We start from the raw sequence: 19,896 nt of genomic DNA on the forward strand, positions 1-19,896 counted from the left end.
CCACTGCCCATAATACCCATATTTTTTATGGGGACTGGTTTGAGTCCTGGTTGCTCCATTTCTGATCTAGCTCCCTGCTATTGTGCCTGGGAAAGCAGCAGAAGATGGCTCAAATACTTGGGTCCCTGCACCCACATGGGAGACCCAGAAGAAGCTCCTGGTGTTAGTCTGGCCTAGTCCTTGCAGCCACTTGGGGAGTGAACCAGTCGATGGAAGGTTCTCTCTCTATTCCTCTCTGTGTAACTAAGTATCAACCAAAATAGGTTCACTGGTCACACTGAAAACTGTGGTAAACTTTTAGATACAGTATGCATTTGGGTATTTTGAGTGAAAATAACTGCCATTACTTCTGTTCTCCAGAATTATAAGGTTGTAACTATTCTTTGTTCCCATCTCAAGATAAAGTACCCCAAAGTCCTAAGAAATTACAAGCCAAAGCACACCATTTAAAAATTTGTGGACAGATATCTGCTGTATAGAAAACAGTGATAATCTACCAGTGGTCACATTTCGTCCCATATCCGCACCACTGAGCTAGCTCTGTCTTATGTAGAGCTTCCCAGGGCTAAGGAAGTAACTTCTTGAAGGCCAAATTAGAGTTCGTAATATATTTTTCCATAGAAGTAATATTATATTGTCATTACCGTATTTGAAATGGTACTTCTAACACTCATTTTTTAGAAACATACCTGCTAATAGATTTTTATGGTCTGGTCTGTTTCCTACTGTCATTAAAAACATTTAGGGGAGGAGGAGAATGGCTTCTTTATACGAGTCAAAGTAAATTTAGAATATATTTACTCTGAGGGAGATATATATAGAGAGAGATCCTCCATTCACTGATTCACTCCCCAGATGGTCACAATGGCCAGTGCTAGACCAGACTGAAGCCAGGAGCCAGTAGCTTCTTCTAAGTCTCCCACATGGGTAGCAGGGGCCCAAGCACTTGGGTCATCATCTGCTGCTTTTCCCAGGCCATTTGCAGTGAGCTGGCTCAGAAGTGGAGCCACTAGGACATGAACTGGTGCCCATATGGGTTGCCGGTATCATATGTGGCAGCTTTACATTCTACATCACAATGCCAGCCCCGTCTATTCACATTTTAAACCATAGTTAAACACTCTAAATCATATTTAAAAACAGTGAGAAAATAAAGAGTAGCTGTTAGAGCTTTCTGAAAGCCTTTAAATCACTGTTTGGTCATTTCGTTAGTTTAGCTAAGCTGAGTATAAGAACAACTTAATGTTGTTAGAGAGTAGTATAGGGGCTGGCGCTGTGGCTTACTGGGTAAAGCCAGTACCTGCAGTGCTGGCATCCCATATGGGCACCAGTTTGAGTCCCAGCTGCTCCACTTCCTATTCAGCTCCCTGCCAATGCACCTGGAGAAGCAGTGAAAGATGGCCCAAATGCTTAGGCCCCTTCAATTATGTGGGAGACCTGGAAGAAGCTCCTGGCTCCTGGCTTCAGATCAGCCCAGACCTGGTTGTTGAAGCAGTTTGGAGAGTGAACCAGCAGATGGCAGATATCTCTCTCTCTGTCTCTCTCTCTCTCTCTCTCCCTCTCTCCCTCCCCTCCATCCTTCTCTATAACTCTGACTTTTCAAATAAATGATCTTAAAAAAACAAACAAACAAACAAAAAAACAAAAAAACAAGTTCTATGGTGTTACCTCACTTTTTCAGAAAAATTCAATATATATGCTTTTATTCACACAGGAAAAACATTGGAGGATATTCTAATGATAAAATGTAAACAGTGAGAGATGTCTGGTTAGTGAGATTACTGTTTCTTCTTCTTTTTTGGTACTTTGCTAACATCATCTAAATGTTCTGGTTAAATTTAAACCTAAAATATTTTTTTTTGCATTAGAAGTTAGGACATCTAAGTTCAGATTTTTAGTTGTTCCAGAAATTACTTTTGAATAGACCTTAATCCAACTTAACTCCATTTTTTGATGATTTTCTAAATTTAATTGTGGATTATACCTATAATTTTGTTCTATATTTAGTGTCAGATTAGTGATGATCATGCTGTTTTCTTAGTAAGTACAGTTTATACAAGTTATCATAGTAATGACAAGCGATACTACTGAGCTGTTAATATAATGATAAATGAAAATCTCATCTTTTTTTTAAAATGATTTTATTTATTTATTTGAGGTGTAGAGTTACAGGGAGAGTGAGAGACAGAGAGAAAGATCTTCCATCCACTGGTTCACGTCCCAAATGGCTGCAACAGACTGTGCTGAGCTGATCTAAAGCCAGCAACCAGGAGCTTCTTCCAGGTCTCCCATGTGGGTGCAGGGGCCCATCTTCTACTGCTTTCCCAGGCCATAGCAGAGAGTTGGATGGGAAGAGGAGCAGCTAGGACACAAACCAGCACCCGTATGGGATGTTGGCACCACAGGAGGAATATTAACCTAAGGCACCACAGCACTGGCCCAAATCTGCTCATCTTATTTTAACTTTAAGGCCAGAATATAGCTTCTACAGAAATTACACAATCTTATTCAAAAGTGGAGAAACTAGAATGAGCAATTCTTGTGAACTTCACAGATGTGATCCCTTCTTTCATTGGTAACTGTTTTAGCACTGAAATGATGAGAAATAATTCTCTTCAAAATTTTTAATATGATATTACTGTAGTAAGACCTAAAATATATACTTAATAGGTATTTGTTTAATTCCAGAGATTCTTTGAAAACCTTAACCCCATGGGAAGTGCATCTGAAAAAGAGTTTACAGATTATTTGTTCAACAAGTCTCTAGAAATTGAACCCCGAAACTGCAAACAGCCACCTCGATTTGTAAGTCCAATTTTAGAAAAATTGTTCTGTTTTTAAAATTAGTGTTATTTTCATTATTTAGTGACTTTTTCCTTTAACATTGCAATATAATCAGATAACTGTTTCTAGGTGTTTGTTTCATAGTACTATACTGTTTTATAGTACTATACTATTTCTAAAATTATATTCTGGAGGAAAATATCAGGCTTTTGATAAAATCTTACTTTTATCTTAGTGCCACTTATTTTTTTAGAAAGCTTTTATTTAATAAATATAAATTTCATAAGTACAACTTTTGCATTATGGAGGTTTTTCCCCCATACCCGCCCTCCTACCCCCAAACCATCCCACCTCCTACTCCCTCTTCCATCCTATTCTTCACTAAGATTCATTTTTAATTATCTTCATATACAGAAGATCAACTTTATACTAAGTAAAGATTTCAACAGTTTGCACCCACACAGACATACAAAGTATAAGTACTGTTTGAAGACTAGTTTTACCATTAATTCTCATAGTATAACACATTAAGAACAGAGGTCTTACATGGGGAGCAAGTGCAGTGACTCCTGTTGTTGATTTAACAATTGACACTCTTATTTATGACTTCAGTGATCAGTGTCATGAGCTGCCAAGGCTATGGAAGCCTCTTGAGTTCACAAACTCTGACATTATTAAGACAAGGCCATAATCAAAGTGGAAGTTCTCTCCTCCCTTCAGAGAAAGGCACCTCCTTCTTCGATGACCCCTTCTTTCCACTGGGATCTCACTCACAGAGATCTTTCATTCTGGTCATTTTTTTTTTATTTTTTATTTTCTTTTATTTTTATCTTTTTGCCACAGTGTCTTGGCTTTCCATGCCTGAGAAACTCTCATGGGCTTTTTAGCCAGATCCAAATGCCTTAAGGGCTGATTCTGAGGCCAGAGTGCTGTTTAGGGCATTTGTCATTCTGTGAGTCTGCTGTGTATCCTGCTTCCCATGTTGGATCATTCTCTCCTTTTTAATTGTATCAATTATTATTAGCACACCCTGGTCTTATTTATGTGGTCCCTTTGAAACTTAATCCTATCTTTATGATCAGTTATAAACTTAAATTGATCACTTTAACTAGTAAGATGGCATTCGTACCTGCCAACCTAATGGGATTTGGAGTCCCATGGCAAGTTTTTAACTTTACCCTAGGGGTAGGTCGAGGGAACATGTGCCAAACTGTACGTCTTCTCCCTTTCTTATTAATTTTAACAGGGATCAATCTTCAGTTGGATTTAAACACTTAAGAATAATTCTGTGTTAATTAAAGGGTTCAACCAATGTATTAAGTAGAAAAAGGAAATACTAAAAAGAATAAAATAGTAAGCTGTTCCTCAACAGTCAGTACAAGAACTGATCAAATTATTATTTCTCATAGTGTCAGTTTCACTTCTGCAGGTTTCCTTTTAGGTGCTCAGTTAGTTGTCACAAATCAGGGAGAACGTATGGTATTTGTCCCTTTGGGACTGGCTCATTTCACTCAGCATGATGTTTTGCAGATTCCTCCATTTTGTTGCAAATGATCATATTTCATTTTTTTTAACACTGTGTAGTATTCTATAGAGTACATATCCCATAATTTCTTTATCCAGTCTTCTGTTGATGGGCATTTAGGTTGATTCTGTGTCTTAGCTATTGTGAATTGAGCTGCAATAAACATTGAAGTACAGACATCTCTTTTATTTGCCAATTTAATTTCCTTTGGGTAAATTCCAAGGAGTGGGATGGCTGGGTCATGTGGTAGGGCTATATTCAGGTTTCTGAGGAATCTCCAAACTATCTTCCGTAGCAGCTTTACCAGTTTGCATTCCCACCAACAGTGGATTAGTGTGCCTTTTTTCCCCACATCCTCACCAGCATCTGTTGTTAGTTGAATTCTATATGTAAGCCATTCTAACCGGGGTGAGGTGAAACCTCACTGTGGTTTTGATTTGCATTTCCCTGATGACTAGTGATCCTGAACACTTTTTCCTGTGTCTGTTGGCCGTTTGGATTTCCTCTTTTGAAAAATGTCTGTTTAGGTCCTTGGCCCATCTCTTAAGTGGGTTGTTTGTTTCGTTGTTATGGAGTTTCTTGACCTCTTTGTAGATTCTAGTTATGAATCCTTTATTAGTTGCATAATTTGCAAATATTTTCTCCCGTTCTGTCAGTTGCCCCTTCACTTTCCTGACTGTTTCTTTTGCAGTACAGAAACTTCTCAATTTGATGTAATCCCAGTTGTTAATTTTGGCTTTTGTTGCCTGTGCCTCTGGGGTCTTTTCCAAGAAGGCTTTGCCTGTACCAAAATCTTGCAGGGTTTCTCCAATGTTCTCTAATAATTTGATGGTATCAGGTTGTAGATTTAGATCTTTAATCCATGTTGAGTGGATTTTTATGTAAGGTATAAGGTAGGGGTCTTGCTTCATGCTTCTGCATGTGGAAATCTAGTTTTCCCAGCACCATTTGTTGAATAGACTGTCCTTGCTCTAGGAATAGGTTTTAGCTCCTTGGTCAAATATAAGTTGGTTGTAGATGTTTGGATTGATTTCTGGCGTTTCTATTCTGTTCCATTGCCCTATCCATCTGTTTTTGTATCAGTACCAGAGTGTTTTGTTTATAACTGCCCTGTAGCATGTCTTGAAATCTGGTATTGTGATGCCTCTGGCTCTGTTTTTGTTGTAGAAGATTGTTTTAGGTACTCGAGGTCTCCTGTGCCTCCATATGAATTTCAGCATCATTTTTCCCACATCTGAGAAGAATGTCTTTGATATTTTGATTGGTATCATGTTGAATCTGTAAATTGCTTTTGGAAGAATGGACTTTTTGATTGTATTGATTCTTCCAATACATGGACATGGAAGATTTTTCCATTTTTTGGTATCTTCTGTTTCTTTCTTTAAGTTTTGTAATTCTCATTGTAGAGATCTTTGACATCCTTGATTATGTTTATTCCAAGATATATGATTTTTTTTTTGTAGTTTTTGCGAATGGGATTAATCTTAGAAGTTCTTTCTCAGCCATGGCATTGTCTGTGTATACAAAGGCTGTTGATTTTTGTGTATTGATTTTATATCCTGCTACTTTACCAAACTCTTCCATGAGTTCTCATAGTCTCATAGTGGAGTTCTTTGGATCCCCTAAATAAAGAATCATGTGTCTGCAAATAGGGATAGTTTAACTTCTTCCTTCCCAATAGTACCACTTTTTTACCTGTCCACTTTTGATCCCTTCTAATGCAAGAGGGAAAGATGTGAGAATCTAACAGGTAGCTGAATTGAACAAAGAAATGAAAAGATTTGGGAAGGAGTAAGCGAGATGTATCATGGCTCCTTTGGCTTGACCATGTCTGTTGCCATTAGCATTCATTGATCCATGATTGCCACTGGAACCCATTTCTCTCACAGAATTAGCTGCCAGGATTCTCATTACTCCAGGCATTTGTAGTGGTTACAGCAATAGTGGAAGACCAATTTCTAAGTAGCTAACTGAAAATGTAGCAAGGTTTGAAAGGAAGTAGAAACATTTTTAACAAGAATGTTGGGCAAAGCAGTAAATAAGCTAGGTAGTTTCCTGTTATCTCATCTTCACAACAGTTGTATGTTAGAGATCTTACCCTCATTTTACAAATGAAGAAAACTGAGCCTCACAGGGAGTAAATGAGGTTTTCTTTTTTTTTTTTTTTTTTTTTTTTTTTTTTTTGACAGGCAGAGTGGACAGTGAGAGAGAGACAGAGAGAAAGGTCTTCCTTTTGCCATTGGTTCATCCTCCAATGGCCGCCGCGGCTGGCGCGCTGCGCCAGCGCACCGCGCTGTTCCGATGGCAGGAGCCAGGTGCTTCTCCTGGTCTCCCATGGGGTGCAGGGCCCAAGCACTTGGGCCATCCTCCTCTGCACTCCCTGGCCACAGCAGAGAGCTGGCCTGGAAGGGGGGCAACCAGGACAGAATCGGTGCCCCTACCGGGACTAGAACCCGGTGTGTCGGCGCCGCAAGGTGGAGGATTAGCCTGTTGAGCCACGGCGCCGGCCAAGTAAATGAGGTTTTCCAGAGATATTGGCACAGTTGAGAATCTGAGTTCTGTGATCTTTTTCATTTGGTTACCACTGCTAGAGTTTTTTAAATGGGGCAGAAATTAGGGTGGAGGACACGGAGAGTAACTTTCTCCAAAAACTGTAAAGTACTGTTGTGGAGGTTTATCATTCAGTACAGAAAAGAAGGGGGGATTTTTTTTTCTGATGCATATAGCATAATGTGTCACATAAATCATTTTCCCCATAGATATTTGTAAAACTGATATATAATTTGAAAGAGAAGTTTAGGTTCCTCCGTTTTAGGGACAAAAAGTTGTTTGCACACATATTGTCAAGAATTTATTTCTACAGTTAGGGAAAGAGATTGCCTTATATTCAAGTCCATCTTAAAGAGTAAGCTAATTAAGTCCAGAAATTTCTACAGGCTGTTCTTAGAGATTGAGATTGTATTCCACTCTCTTAACTGTGTGCTTAAAAATTGTTAAGGTAACTCTAAGTCATAAGAACAAAGTACCACAAGTTAGTGATGTTAGTTATGTTTGCTTTTCATAGCCCAGGAAAACAACGATCTCCTTAAAATCTCCTGGAATAAGGCCCAATACAGGACGACATGGCTCTACCTCAGGCACTTTACGAGGTCATCCAACGCCATTAGAAAGAGAACCGTATAAAATAAGCTTTAGTCGGATTGCTGAAACTGAGCTTGAATCAACAGTGTCAGCACCAACCTCTCCAAATACGCCGTCTACTCCACCAGTATCTGCTTCTTCAGACCTTAGTAGTGTGTTTTTAGATGTGGATCTCAACAGTTCCTGTGGTAAGTGTCTGAAATACACTCATAAAAAGGAATTTTGTTTTTCAGGTAATTATTGTCATCTTTTTAATTAGGACACTATAGAATTCTTTGCAAGCTGTATTAGTATGAAAAATGACATCTAACTGTAAAAATGGTGATTAACATAATAACATCATCTATGCATTGTTTGTACATATTATTATTATTAAGATTTATTGGCCGACACTGCGGCTCACTAGGCTAATCCTCCACCTACAGCGCCGGCACCCCGGGTTCTAGTCCCGGTTGGGGCGCCGGATTCTGTCCTGGTTGCCCCTCTTCCAGTCCAGCTCTCTGCTGTGGCCTGGGAGTGCAGTGGAGGATAGCCCAGATCCTTGGGCCCTGCACCCGCATGGGAGACCACGAGGGGGCACCTGGCTCCTGGCTTCGGTTCGGCGCAGCGTGCCACTTGGGGGGTGAACCAACGAAAAAAGGAAGACCTTTCTCTCTGTCTCTCTCTCTCTCACTGATTAACTCTGCCTGTTAAAAAAAAAAAAAAGATTTATTTATTTGAAAGAGTCACAGAGAGAGAGAAAGAGAGAGAGAGAAAGAGGTCTTTCATCTGCTGGTTCATTCCCCAATTGGCCGCAATGGCCGGAGCTGCACCAATCCGAAGCCAGGAGCCAGGAGCTTCTGTTGGGTTTCCCAGGCAGGTGCAGGGGTCCAAGGACTTGGGCCATCTTCTACTGCTTTCTCAGGCCATAGCAGAGAGCTTGATAGGAAGTGGAGCAGCTGGGTCTTGAACCGGTACCCATATGGGATGCTGGTGTTTCAGGCCAGGGTGTTAACCTGCTGCGCCACAGCGCCAGCCCCATGTACTATTTTTTTTCAAGATTGATTTATTTAATTGAAGGGTGGAGTAAAAGGGAAAGAGAGAGAGATTGTCCATTGGCTGATTCACTCTCCAAATGGTTGCAAGGATTACACTGGGCCAAACTGAAGCTAGGAAACAGAAACTCCATCTGGGTCTTCTACATGGGTGGCAGGGGCCCAAGTATTTGGGCCATCATCGGCTATTTTCCCAGGTGTTTTCTCAAAGAGCTGTATCACAAATGGAGCAAGTAGGACTCAAACTGGCACTCCCATATGGGATAGCAACAATGCAGGCAGCAGCTTAACCCCCTACATCATGGTGCTACCCCTGTGCATATTATTTGCTAATTTAGTCATTCAACAAAGATTTTAGTACATTTTGGGCTCCACAATCCCTCATAAGGGAGCAATAGACAGTAAGTAAGAAAACAGGTAAGTAAGTTCTGTGAGGGAAATTAAGGGGAGACTATGATAAAGTAGGAATCACTTATGCTAAGAAAGGAAAAACATTCTAGGTACAAAGAGTACTGGGTTCCTTTTCTAAAAGGTTACATAGCAAAAGATGGTGGTAAAGTTCTGTGCTGTATGTGTATTGATGTTACTTTATGCAGATATTTACAAAATGAAGCCATATATATAAATTGTCCTCCTTTGCAAATCGATTTTTCTTATTCCAATAGGCAGCAATAGCATCTTTGCTCCAGTGCTCTTGCCACATTCAAGTAAGTAAGCATATAAGTTGATTCTAATAAAACAATTGTAAAGGGAATAATCTGGTTGATTAAATTTACATTTGGATATCCGGGTTTTAGCAACATTTGAAGAATAAGAAATGAAAGAAATCTTATAGATGAATTACTTCTAGCTGTGTACTCTTGAAACTTTACTGTAGTTTGTTTTCCTCATTTTATGACCTGTCCACATGCTAGGGATTATGTGATCTTGAACAGATTACCTCCTCTAAATTATTAAAGATGGAATGCAAGTACAATATAGAATACCTAGCACATTGTTTGGCAAAGAATGAATAGTAATTTCATATCACTATCACTATCTGGGTTTTGTGTTCCTTCATTTGTCTCCTTCTACATTGTAGTCTGCCTTTGTGAATTAAAGCTTCAGGTATTTCTTGGATTTTTTGGAATTTATGGTTTTTCTTAATTTTTTTTTTTTGTTCTGTAGTAGAGATGTCTTTATCATGTGTATTAGTTTTTGAGTGCTGCCATTACAAAATACCACCAACTGAAAATCTTAAAAAAGGATAAATTTTTTGTCTTATAGTTATGGAGGCTAGGAATAAAAAATCAAGTTATTGGCAGGGCCATTTTCCCCCTGAAAATTGGAGAGGAAAATCTTTTGTTGCCATTTCTAGCTTTTGGCAATTGCTGGCAATCCTTGGCATCTTTGGGTTTGTAGATACATCAGTTCAGTCTTGGCTTCTTTTGTCACATGGCTGTGTTCTTTCCCATTGTGTCTCCTCTTCTCTTCTCCAAAAGACACTGTCATGTCGCATTGGATTAAAGCCCACTTTAATGGCTTTGTCCTATTTTGATACATCTTCAGGGACCATACTTCAAATAAGGTCATAAATACTTGTACTGGGCATTAGAACTTCAAAATATAGAGGGGATAGGGAGTGGGGGAGAGACACAATATAAACTGCAACACTGTGCTATTTTAGAACCAGGAATTCTAGACATTATTTTGTATGATGGTAAAATACATTTTTCATCGGGTAGGAAAATGTTCAGAATAACTGCATAAAATTCTGAATATCCCTAAAACATCCCTCTAAAAAGAAAGAAGATAGTAATATCAAAAGTGCTCAAACAAAAGAAGAAAAACAGTAAGACTCCATCAACAGTAGACACAAATAGATCCTGCATTTCAAAGAAAATACATGTTGTAAAGAAACAAACAGATAACTGTCATCCCTCGAAATCTGAGAGGGATTTTAATTATGGTATACTTGGTTGCCAGTTCAGTCTTTTGAGTTAATATTTTTTTCTAAATATGAGCAAGGCTGTGTCAGAGGTACATTACTGGGGCTGGCGCTGTGGCCCAGTGGATTAAGCTGCCATTTGCCATATTAGCATCCCATATCAGAGTGCCAGTTTGAGTCCTGGCTGCTTCACTTCCCACCCATCTTCTTGCTAATGTTCCTGGAAAGGCAGCAGATCTTGGCCCAAGTGCTTGGGCCCCTGCCACTCATGTGGGAGACCAGGATTGAATTCTTGACTCCTGGCTCTCTTCTGGCCCAGACCTGGCTCTTCTGTCAGTTTGGGGAGTGAGCCAGCAAATGCAAGATCTCTAGCTCTCTGTCTGTCATCCCCTCTCTGTCTGTTACTCTTTCAAATAAATAAAGCGTGTTATTTATCCCATGTAAATTGGCATTTGAGGATGCTTCAAAAAATTAATGGAAAATACGTAATATGAAAAAACTGCATGGATTGCAAAATTGTTGTACCAGAACTTATCTTCTGGCTCCATTTTTCCATGGATGTTTTGGATTCACCTTATATTAGTATGACTGTCTTAGATAGCAATCTGAAAACAACATACTAAGCCCTAAAAACGTTCACACCCTTTGGTCTTAGTCATTTAACAGAAAACTGAATATAGATTGAGAATCTGTAATCTGAAAATCCAGTGTACGACATGTTTCAAAATGCAAAACTTTTTGAGTGTCAACATGACACAAAAAGTGAAAAATCTACACCTGGCCCCATGTGACAGGATGTAGTCAAAATGCAGGCACACTATTCCACTTTCCTGAAGGAAAAAAGACCCTCCCAGCCCCCATTAGCTGGGACTTTTCAAAGTACACCCACAGAGCATAATTATAATGACACCGATGCAAGCGGGACACACCAGTGACAGGTTCTTCACTGTGTTTTTTTGCTTACTCTCTGCTGTGTGGTAAGGTTATTGGTGGTTGTTGGTGTTAACAGCTGATAAAGGTATTCTGGTGATGCTACTGTGACGCTTAGTTACTGTGAACCCATCCTTTTTTTCACTGTATTACTGGCATTTTTACTCTATAAGTACTTATGTGTGAATAGATGTGAGAGAATTATTGCTAATCAGGGATGATGGTGACGCCAAGCAGCCACAGTTGACATGGAGGCTAAGACTCTATCACCTTTGCTTTCTGATGGTTCAGTGGACATGAACTATGTGTCATGCTTGTCCATGTGTGTAAGACATACATAGATTTTGTGTTTAGATATGAGTCCCATCCCCAGGATATCTCTGTGTATATGCAAATATTCCAGAGTCCGAAATCCAAAACACTTTTTTCTTTTAAAGATTTATTTTATTTATTTGAAAGACAGTTATAGAGAGAGGAAGAGACAGAGAGAAGTCTTCCATCCTCTGGTTCACTCCCCAAGTGGCCTCAATGGCCAGAACTAAGCCAGTTCGAAGCCAGGAGCCAGGAGCTTCTTCCAGTTCTCCTACATGGGTCAGGGACCCAAGCACTTGGGCTATCCTCTGCTGCTTTTCCAGGCGCATTCGCAGAAAGCTGGATTGGAAGTGGAACAGCCTGTGTTCCGGCGGGTGCCCACATGGGATGCCAGCACTGCAGGCCAGGGCTTTAACCTGCTGCACCACAGCGCCGCCCTCCAAAACACTTCCTTGTTCCAAACTTTTTGAATAAGGAATACGCAGCCTGTACTTAGTTTGTACCAGGTACTCTGCTAAGTACTAGGAATTCTGGAACAAAAAGAACAACAAAGTCTTGCCCTTATTTATACAAATACACACATTTTTTTGGATGAAGTCACATGTGTGCAGATCATATTGTTCATCCCTCTTTCTTGTCTTTTCTCCTTTTCATCTTTCCGAACTAAACCATCAGACAGCTAGCTCTAGGACTCGGTCCTCAGACCTCTTTTCTTCTCATTTAGTTGTCACTTCTTGTATCATGATTTATTCTCATCATTCTCAAGCCTGTATCTCTAGTCAGACCTTCTCTTCAGACTGCTAAACTTTCCATTTGGATGTCTTAATAGGAATCTCAAACTTGAATTCTTCACAGTCAAGCTTCTTATCCCCTCCAGTGTTGTTCTTCCTACTGCCTCCTCATCTTTATTCTAATAGCAACCATTATTAGGCCAAAAATATTAGAGGTATCTTTTACTTCTTTTTCTTTTTTCCTCACACCCAAGTGTGATCCATCCTCAAATCTTTTTTTTTTTTTTTTTTTTTTAATTTGACAGGTAGAGTTACAGACAGTGAGAGGGAGACAGAGAGAAAGGTCTTCTTTCCGTTGGTTCACTCCCCAATGGCCGCTACCGCCGGCGCTGCGCCGATCCAAAGCCTGGAGCCAGGTGCTTCTTCCTGGTCTCCCATGCGGGTGCAGGGGTCCAAGCACTTGGACCATCATCCACTGCCCTCCCAGGCCACAGCAGAGAGCTGGACTGGAAGAGGAGCAACTGGGACTAGAACCCGGCACCCATATGGGATGCCAGTGCTGCGGGTGGAGGATTAACCAAGTGAGCCACAGCACTGGCCCCCATCCTCAAATCTTGATTTCTCTAGAAACATGTCCATGAGCTAACCATTCCACATCATCTCTACTGCTGCCACCTGATCCAAACCACCATACTCTCTCTCTCTCTCTCTCTATCTTTACAGTAGCACTGCAACTTCCAATTTTCTCTACTTTGCAACTTCCAGTTTTCTCTACTTCAGTATGTTTTCAACACAGCAGACAGGTCTTATAATTTTAGTTAGACCTTGTCTTGCTTGGGCTTAAAGCCCTCCATTGGCTTTCTGTCTCACAAGTAAAAGCAAACGATTTTTCAAAGGGCCTACAAAGGCTTACATGGTTTGACCTCCCTTGATCTGTTAGCTGACCTCCTCAAGTACTGTTCTGTCCCTTGACTCATGCTACTCCAGCTTCTCTGCCACTGGAACACAGTAGGCATATGAGGAGGCTTCAAAAACTTCATGGAAAATATTCTGGTTCAAAATATTTTAAAATTCTTGCATACAAAATGTCTTCTAAACCAATTTATGAGTGCTGGTTTGAGTCCTGGCTGCTCTCCTTCTGATCCAGCCCCCTGCTAATGGCCTGGCAAAAGCAGCAGAAGATGGCCCTAGTGTTTGGGCCCCTGCCACCAATGTGGGAGACCCAGAAGAAGTTCCTGGCTTTGGCCTGGCCTAGCCCTGGCCATGGCAGCCATCAGGGGAGTGAACCAATGGATGGAAGATTGATCTCTCTCTCTCTCTCTCTCTCTCTCTCTCTCTTCTCCCACCGCCCTCCATTCTTTCTTTGTAACTTTGACTTTCAAATAAATAAATAAATAAATCTTTTCCTAAAAAAAGTTCACGGAAAGTATGTATTATGAAAAAAAACTGCACAGATTTCAAAATGTACGCACCCAAATGAGTTTTTAATTTCTTACCTTTTTGAAGCACCTCATATTACTGCATTTGGACTTCTCTTGCCATTCTTTCTGCTTATCATGCTCTTCACTCATTCAGCCTCACGGCTTGCTCCCTGGCCGCCTCTAGGCTTTTGCTCCATGTTAACCTTTGTGAGATCTTTGCTAATCATCCTATTTAAAATTGCTCTTTTTCCACTGCTTTCCATATCCCTTCCCTACCTAATATTTATTTTTATAATTTCTAGCCGTTATACATTTAGTAAATTATCTGTTCTCTCTCCATACCCTAGACTCCAAGAAGAAATAATTTTCCCCATTTTTTTCACTATTATATTACTAGTACATGGAAGAGTACCTGATGGTATATAGAAGGTGCCCAGCAATCATTTGTTGAGTGGATAGATGGATAAATGAATGGCAAAAAATTGGAAGTGACTTAATTAACTAACATTACAGATATGATAGAGTATCTCACATTCACTAGTTGGAATACTGCAACTATTTAAAAATGTTCATGAAAACTAATCTTAGAATGTTGTTGATAGAAACTAAAACTGTATTCACACCTGAATGCCTGCTATGGAGAAGTGTAACTTTGTGGTTAAGTGGTGATTGTAGAGTCAGACCCAGATTCAGGAACCCCCGGCATTTAGATGTCCTGTGCTTCCATGTGAGTGTTTCTGTAAGGAGAAGACCGATGTGTAAGACTGGCTTGAACAATAGGAAGGCCTTCTCCACAGATTTAATTGGAAGTCTAGAAGAAGACTGTTTAAGACTGGTTGCTTCAGTGGTTCGGTGACTGGGTTTCTTTTAGATTCTGTGTTGTCCAGATGATCGGGTTCATCTAAGGCTGTTGCACTCGAGGCCCTGAGGATGCTGGCAAGAGTAATAAAGTTTATATGCTGCTTTGTTCAGTCAAGTAATGAGGGCAGGGGTACAGAGACAGATTTACCCAGTGCTGTGCTAGAAGAGCAAGAACTTTCTTTTCAGCAGCTTCTGGAAAGCTTTGAGATTTAGCTGGTATCTGAATTAAGTCACATGTCTACACTTAAACCAGTCACCCTGGGTGTTGGAATGAGATTGCTAATTAAGCCTCATCTCCAGAGCTGGAATTAAAGAGTAAAGTTAGCTTTTCCTGAAGCACATGATAAAAATCTGGTAACATTAAAAAAAAAGGACGTGAGCCCTGTTCTTGGGTGGGATAGGGTGCACTGAACAGGATTGGCTGACTAACCTAAATAGGACAGATTTCATCACCACCACCACCACAAGGAGTTCTTACAAAGAACAGAGGATGCTGGTTCAGCATGAGGAACATATCCACAGCAGGGGGTGCTCTGCCTTGCTTCCCCATGCATACTTCATTGGCATCCTTTTTGTGTTAGCTGCTGGCCGGTGAGTCAGAGTTAACTGCAGAGTCACATGATCAGGACAGAGGTTTTTGACATGGAGTAATGAGTTCGGTATCTCTACTTGGCTGTCTCATAAGAAGTTCACTTGGTAGGTTTAAAATTAAACTCACCAAGCCAGCACCGTGGCTCAACAGGCTAATCCTCCGCCTTGTGGTGCCGGCACACTGGGTTCTAGTCCCGGTCGGGGCGCCGGATTCTGTCCCCGTTGCCCCTCTTCCAAGCCAGCTCTCTGCTGTGGCCCGGGAGTGCAGTGGAGGATGGCCCAAGTGCTTGGGCCCTGCACCCGCATGGGAGACCAGGAGAAGCACCTGGCTCCTGGCTTCGGATCAGCGCAGTGCACTGGCTGCGGCGGCCATTGGAGGGTGAACCAACAGCAAAAGGAAGACCTTTCTCTCTGTCTCTCTCTCTCTCACTGTCCACTCTGCCTGTCAAAAATTTAAAAAAAAAAAAAAAAATTTAAACTCACCAACTTAATTCCCTGGTAGCTCCTGTGAACCCAATCTCAGTATGATGACAAACAAAACATAGTTCCTGCCTTTTATAATGTCTATGTTATATATGAACAGGGACTTGAACTGTAATTACAGTTTTTAATAATTATATGAAAGAGATAAAAGAAATCAAAATGAAGATAATTCTTATTCTTTGGTTGACCTGTTTAGTAGTAATTTCCTCTAACCCTTTATTATTTCATAAATTTCCTTTTGTTATTATATAACATATACATTATCAATGAGGGACTTGCAAAGAGAAAGTTATATGATACAAACCTACTTTATGGTCCCCCATATGGAGGTTTTCTTACTTTCATGGTAATGCACCTAAGGCACCTCATTGTAACTGCTTCAGAAATACATGATCTCTGCTTAGGATGTTTTTTCTGGAAGCTACCACAGCATATATAAACATTTTTGTTTTTGTGTAATGTTTTAGATTTTTTTTTTTTTTTTGACAGGCAGAGTGGATAGTGAGAAAGAGAGAGACACAGAGGAAGGTCTTCCTTTTTGCCGTTGGTTCACCCTCCAATGACCGCTGCGGCCGGCGTATCTCGCTGATCCGAAGCCAGGAGCCAGGTGCTTCTCCTGGTCTCCCAAGCGGGTGCAGGGCCCAAGGACTTGGGCCATGCTCCACTGCCTTCCCGGGCCATAGCAGAGAGCTGGCCTGGAAGAGGGCCGACCGGGATATAATCTGGTGCCCCAACTGGGACTAGAACCCGGTGTGCCGGCGCCGCAAGGCGGAGGATTAGCCTGTTAAGCCACGGCGCCAGCCATGTTTTAGATTTTTAAAATAATCTTAATTAAATAGTATACATTTATCTATTGCAAAGGTGGGGAAACTTTTTTCTGCCAAGGGCCATTTGCATATTTATATCATTCACAGGCCATATAATATTATCAACCTAAAAATTATCCTGCTATAGATTTTTTGAACTTTTAAATGCTGCCTGTGGTTGCCTTGGCAGGGCCAGAGGTAATGATTTCACGCACCTCAGGACTGGGTGTTCCCTACCCCTCCCCATCTGTGATATCTGCCATGTATCAGGCACTAATAGGTGCCACAGGTGCCACACACTACCGTTTATTGGGGGCAGGGTGAGGGGATAGATAAACCAAAAGTCTAAAAGACAGTAATAGCAATAATAGTCTGACAAATGCTATTACAAAAGGGATCACAAATTACAATGAATTGTGTTTATTCTAATCTTTTTCTCCTCTAGAGTCCTTCTTCAGTTCCTGTGGTAGTTTACATAAATTAAGTGAAGAGCCACTGATTCCTCCCCCTCTTCCTCCTCGAAAAAAGGTTGATCACGATGTGTCAAATTCCAAGGTAATCACCAGGACATTGATTTACCTCTGTTTACTCAAAGTTGTGAATCTTCTGAATAGTGCTCTTTCTTATACGGAGTCTGCCAGTTATATTTTGTTTTTTCAACATTTATGTTGTTATGTTTGAAAAATACTTTATTTAGTTGTTCAATCCTCAGGAAAAAAATAAGAGAGTACATGACAGATACTGAGTACATTTTATTTCTGGTAGACGGAAAGAATTTTAGTATTTAAAGAATTCCTCAAATTTGAATTGGTGCCTCTCAAGCTTAAGTGTGCATTCGTCACCTGGAAGGTTTGTTAAAACCAGATTGTTGAGCCCCACCACCAGAATTTCTGATTCAGTGGGCTTGGGGTAGAGTTCCCTGCTGGTACTGTTGGTTCAGGCCCTGGGTCACACTTTCGGATCCACTGCTCTAAGCCTCATTGGGGAAGTAGAAGTAGATGCCTGGTAAGCAGAAAGTGGATGTTAAGACTCTGACATCACGTCCTTTCCTGTCTATAAAACTGTGTGTTATTTTCACTTACTTGTCACTGTAATTCAAATAAATAAACTTCTACAATGTAAGACCAGCAAAATAACCCAAGGATTTATGTTCTGTTTTCCATTTATTTATTTATATTTTAAAAAATTATTTGATTTTTAACAGATTCAAATATAGTTCATAGATACAGTTTGTATAATGATATTCTCTTCTTCCTTTCATGTTTCTTCCTCCCACTCTCCCTCCCTCTCCTTTTCTAAGTTTTCAATTTAAATATCTCATATAAAAATATTAAATTGAACCCTGAATTCATCTGGGAGGAATTTACTCATAAATATGATAATTAAATCAGATTGATCCATTTTGAGCCTCTGGATTTAACTTGATACAGCATCCTTTAAATTTTTATTACAAAATTTTCAGGAGAACAGAAAAGTAGTTTACTTACTTTATTTTTTCTTGAGGGGAATATGAAATCTGATGATGACCCTCCTGCTATTCCACCGAGACAGCCGCCTCCTCCAAAGGTAAAACCCAGAGTTCCTGTTCCTACTGGTGCATTTGATGGACCTCTGCACAGCCCACCTCCACCACCGCCAAGAGATCCTCTTCCTGATACCCCTCCACCGGTTCCCCTTCGGCCTCCAGAACACTTTATCAACTGTCCATTTAATCTTCAGCCTCCTCCACTGGGACATCTTCACCGAGATCCAGAGTGGTTCAGAGACGTTAATACGTGTCCAAATTCACCAAGCACTCCTCCTAGCACTCCCTCTCCAAGGGTACCGCGTCGATGCTATGTTCTTAGTTCTAGTCACAATAATCTTGTTCATCCTCCAGCTCCACCTGTCCCTCCAAGGCAGAATTCAAGCCCTCACTTACCAAAACTGCCACCAAAGACTTACAAACGGGAGCTTTCGCACCCTCCGTTGTATGGACTGTCTTTGTTAGAAAATGCAGAAACTCCTCAATGACCTTAGCCATATGTAGTCATTGACACTGGAATAGTATTTGTAAAGTTTTTTTTTAATTTATTCAAAAAAGGCATAGTATTTTAGTACTATTTTGTAATGCTTTTACAAAAATGCTACTGATCAAATAAGCTTTTAAGAATTGGAAAAATAAAAATTCAAAAGTCGTTCACCGTTTTCCTCAGGTGGTCAGTAGCATTGCCTTGTCTTGGATCCTCAGTGCTGCCAAAAGGCCAGTATAATGAATTTATAATTGCACTGTAGACTCTGCTAAAATATGATTTAAAGTGACATTGATTGCACTGAAAAGGGATAGTGCTTTTGTGGAATTTTTCAAATTTGAGTAATAGCTGCCTTTTTAAGGCAATGAATTTACATAAACATGGAAGCTATATGGTGTTACTGATTTTTAAACCTCTTTGACCATCTTCTAGTTTTTACTTCTAGTTTTTACATCTAGGAGAATTGTGAATAACACCCACAGTTCTTAAACTGTTTAATGCCATGTCTTAAATGCCAGTATTTGCTGCTGAAGACAAAAATGAAAAGTAGGATGAAAATACTAGAATGCACTGTTTATTATTTTGTCAGAGTGTAAGTAAGGACTACATAACCCGATCCTAGAGGAGAAAGGGCGTGTGTCTCACTCAGCTGTGCCTTTGTTCTGGCAGACTACGGTGTCTTTAGCTCATCAGTTGCCTATTGTTTTGGAAAACAAAGTTAATATGCCATCAATGTACAGTTTTGTTTATATTGTATATTTAAAGATAATGCTAATAACCTATATAAATTTAAGTGACTTGAGGACTATAATACAATCTGCTACTTTACTAATGCATAAATTCAAAGGAAAAATTTCTTACGGCATAGGAACCAACTGCCTTGCCTTCAAAACCTAGTAACCTTCTCTGTAAATCTCATGTTAACTGAAATTTTTTTAAAAAGATTTTTTAGATTGGTAATATTTAAACCAGCAAATACTTAAAGCTTTATTAAACTTTTTAATCAGAGGAGTGACACTTTTTTTTTGCTATTTGTACACCCTCATTGGAAGTTATGAAAAGTGTATTGCGGACAGTGCTGTAGCAGCAATTGTAAAGTAGCCCAAAGCCACGTTGTTTATTTACTGGTCTGTGGCCTTTTACTGTGCTTTGTATCAGAGTTCTTAACAAGATTAATAAATCACCCAGTCTTAATTTTTAAAAGGCTTTTAAAATACGTGTTTTTATTACAAGAAACCAAGGAGAGATTGAATCCTGTAGATTCATACACACGTTATTTTAATATTTTGTGCAACACACCCCATAATCCCAAAGAATTTAACTGACGTAAACTCTAGA

At 40.0% G+C, this 19,896-nt stretch overlaps 1 protein-coding gene across 2 annotated transcripts in view; it reads left to right on the forward strand.

Annotated features, from left to right (window-relative positions):
• Positions 1-19,566, forward strand: part of SOS2 (SOS Ras/Rho guanine nucleotide exchange factor 2) — a 108,166-nt gene extending 88,600 nt beyond the window's left edge. Inside the window, exons 19-23 of one of the 2 annotated variants that reach the window (XM_062205152.1) lie at positions 2,689-2,805; positions 7,374-7,638; positions 9,150-9,191; positions 16,992-17,101; positions 18,050-19,566. In XM_062205152.1, coding sequence (XP_062061136.1) covers positions 2,689-2,805; positions 7,374-7,638; positions 9,150-9,191; positions 16,992-17,101; positions 18,050-18,559 — 1,044 coding nt within the window. In that variant the 3' untranslated portion in view covers positions 18,560-19,566. The remainder of the gene's footprint in view (positions 1-2,688; positions 2,806-7,373; positions 7,639-9,149; positions 9,192-16,991; positions 17,102-18,049) is intronic. The other variant, XM_062205153.1, reaches the window with a different exon arrangement.
• The last annotated feature ends 330 nt before the right edge of the window (positions 19,567-19,896 follow it).

This window comes from Lepus europaeus, chromosome 11 (genome assembly GCF_033115175.1).
Source record: "Lepus europaeus isolate LE1 chromosome 11, mLepTim1.pri, whole genome shotgun sequence".
Taxonomy (NCBI): domain Eukaryota; kingdom Metazoa; phylum Chordata; class Mammalia; order Lagomorpha; family Leporidae; genus Lepus; species Lepus europaeus.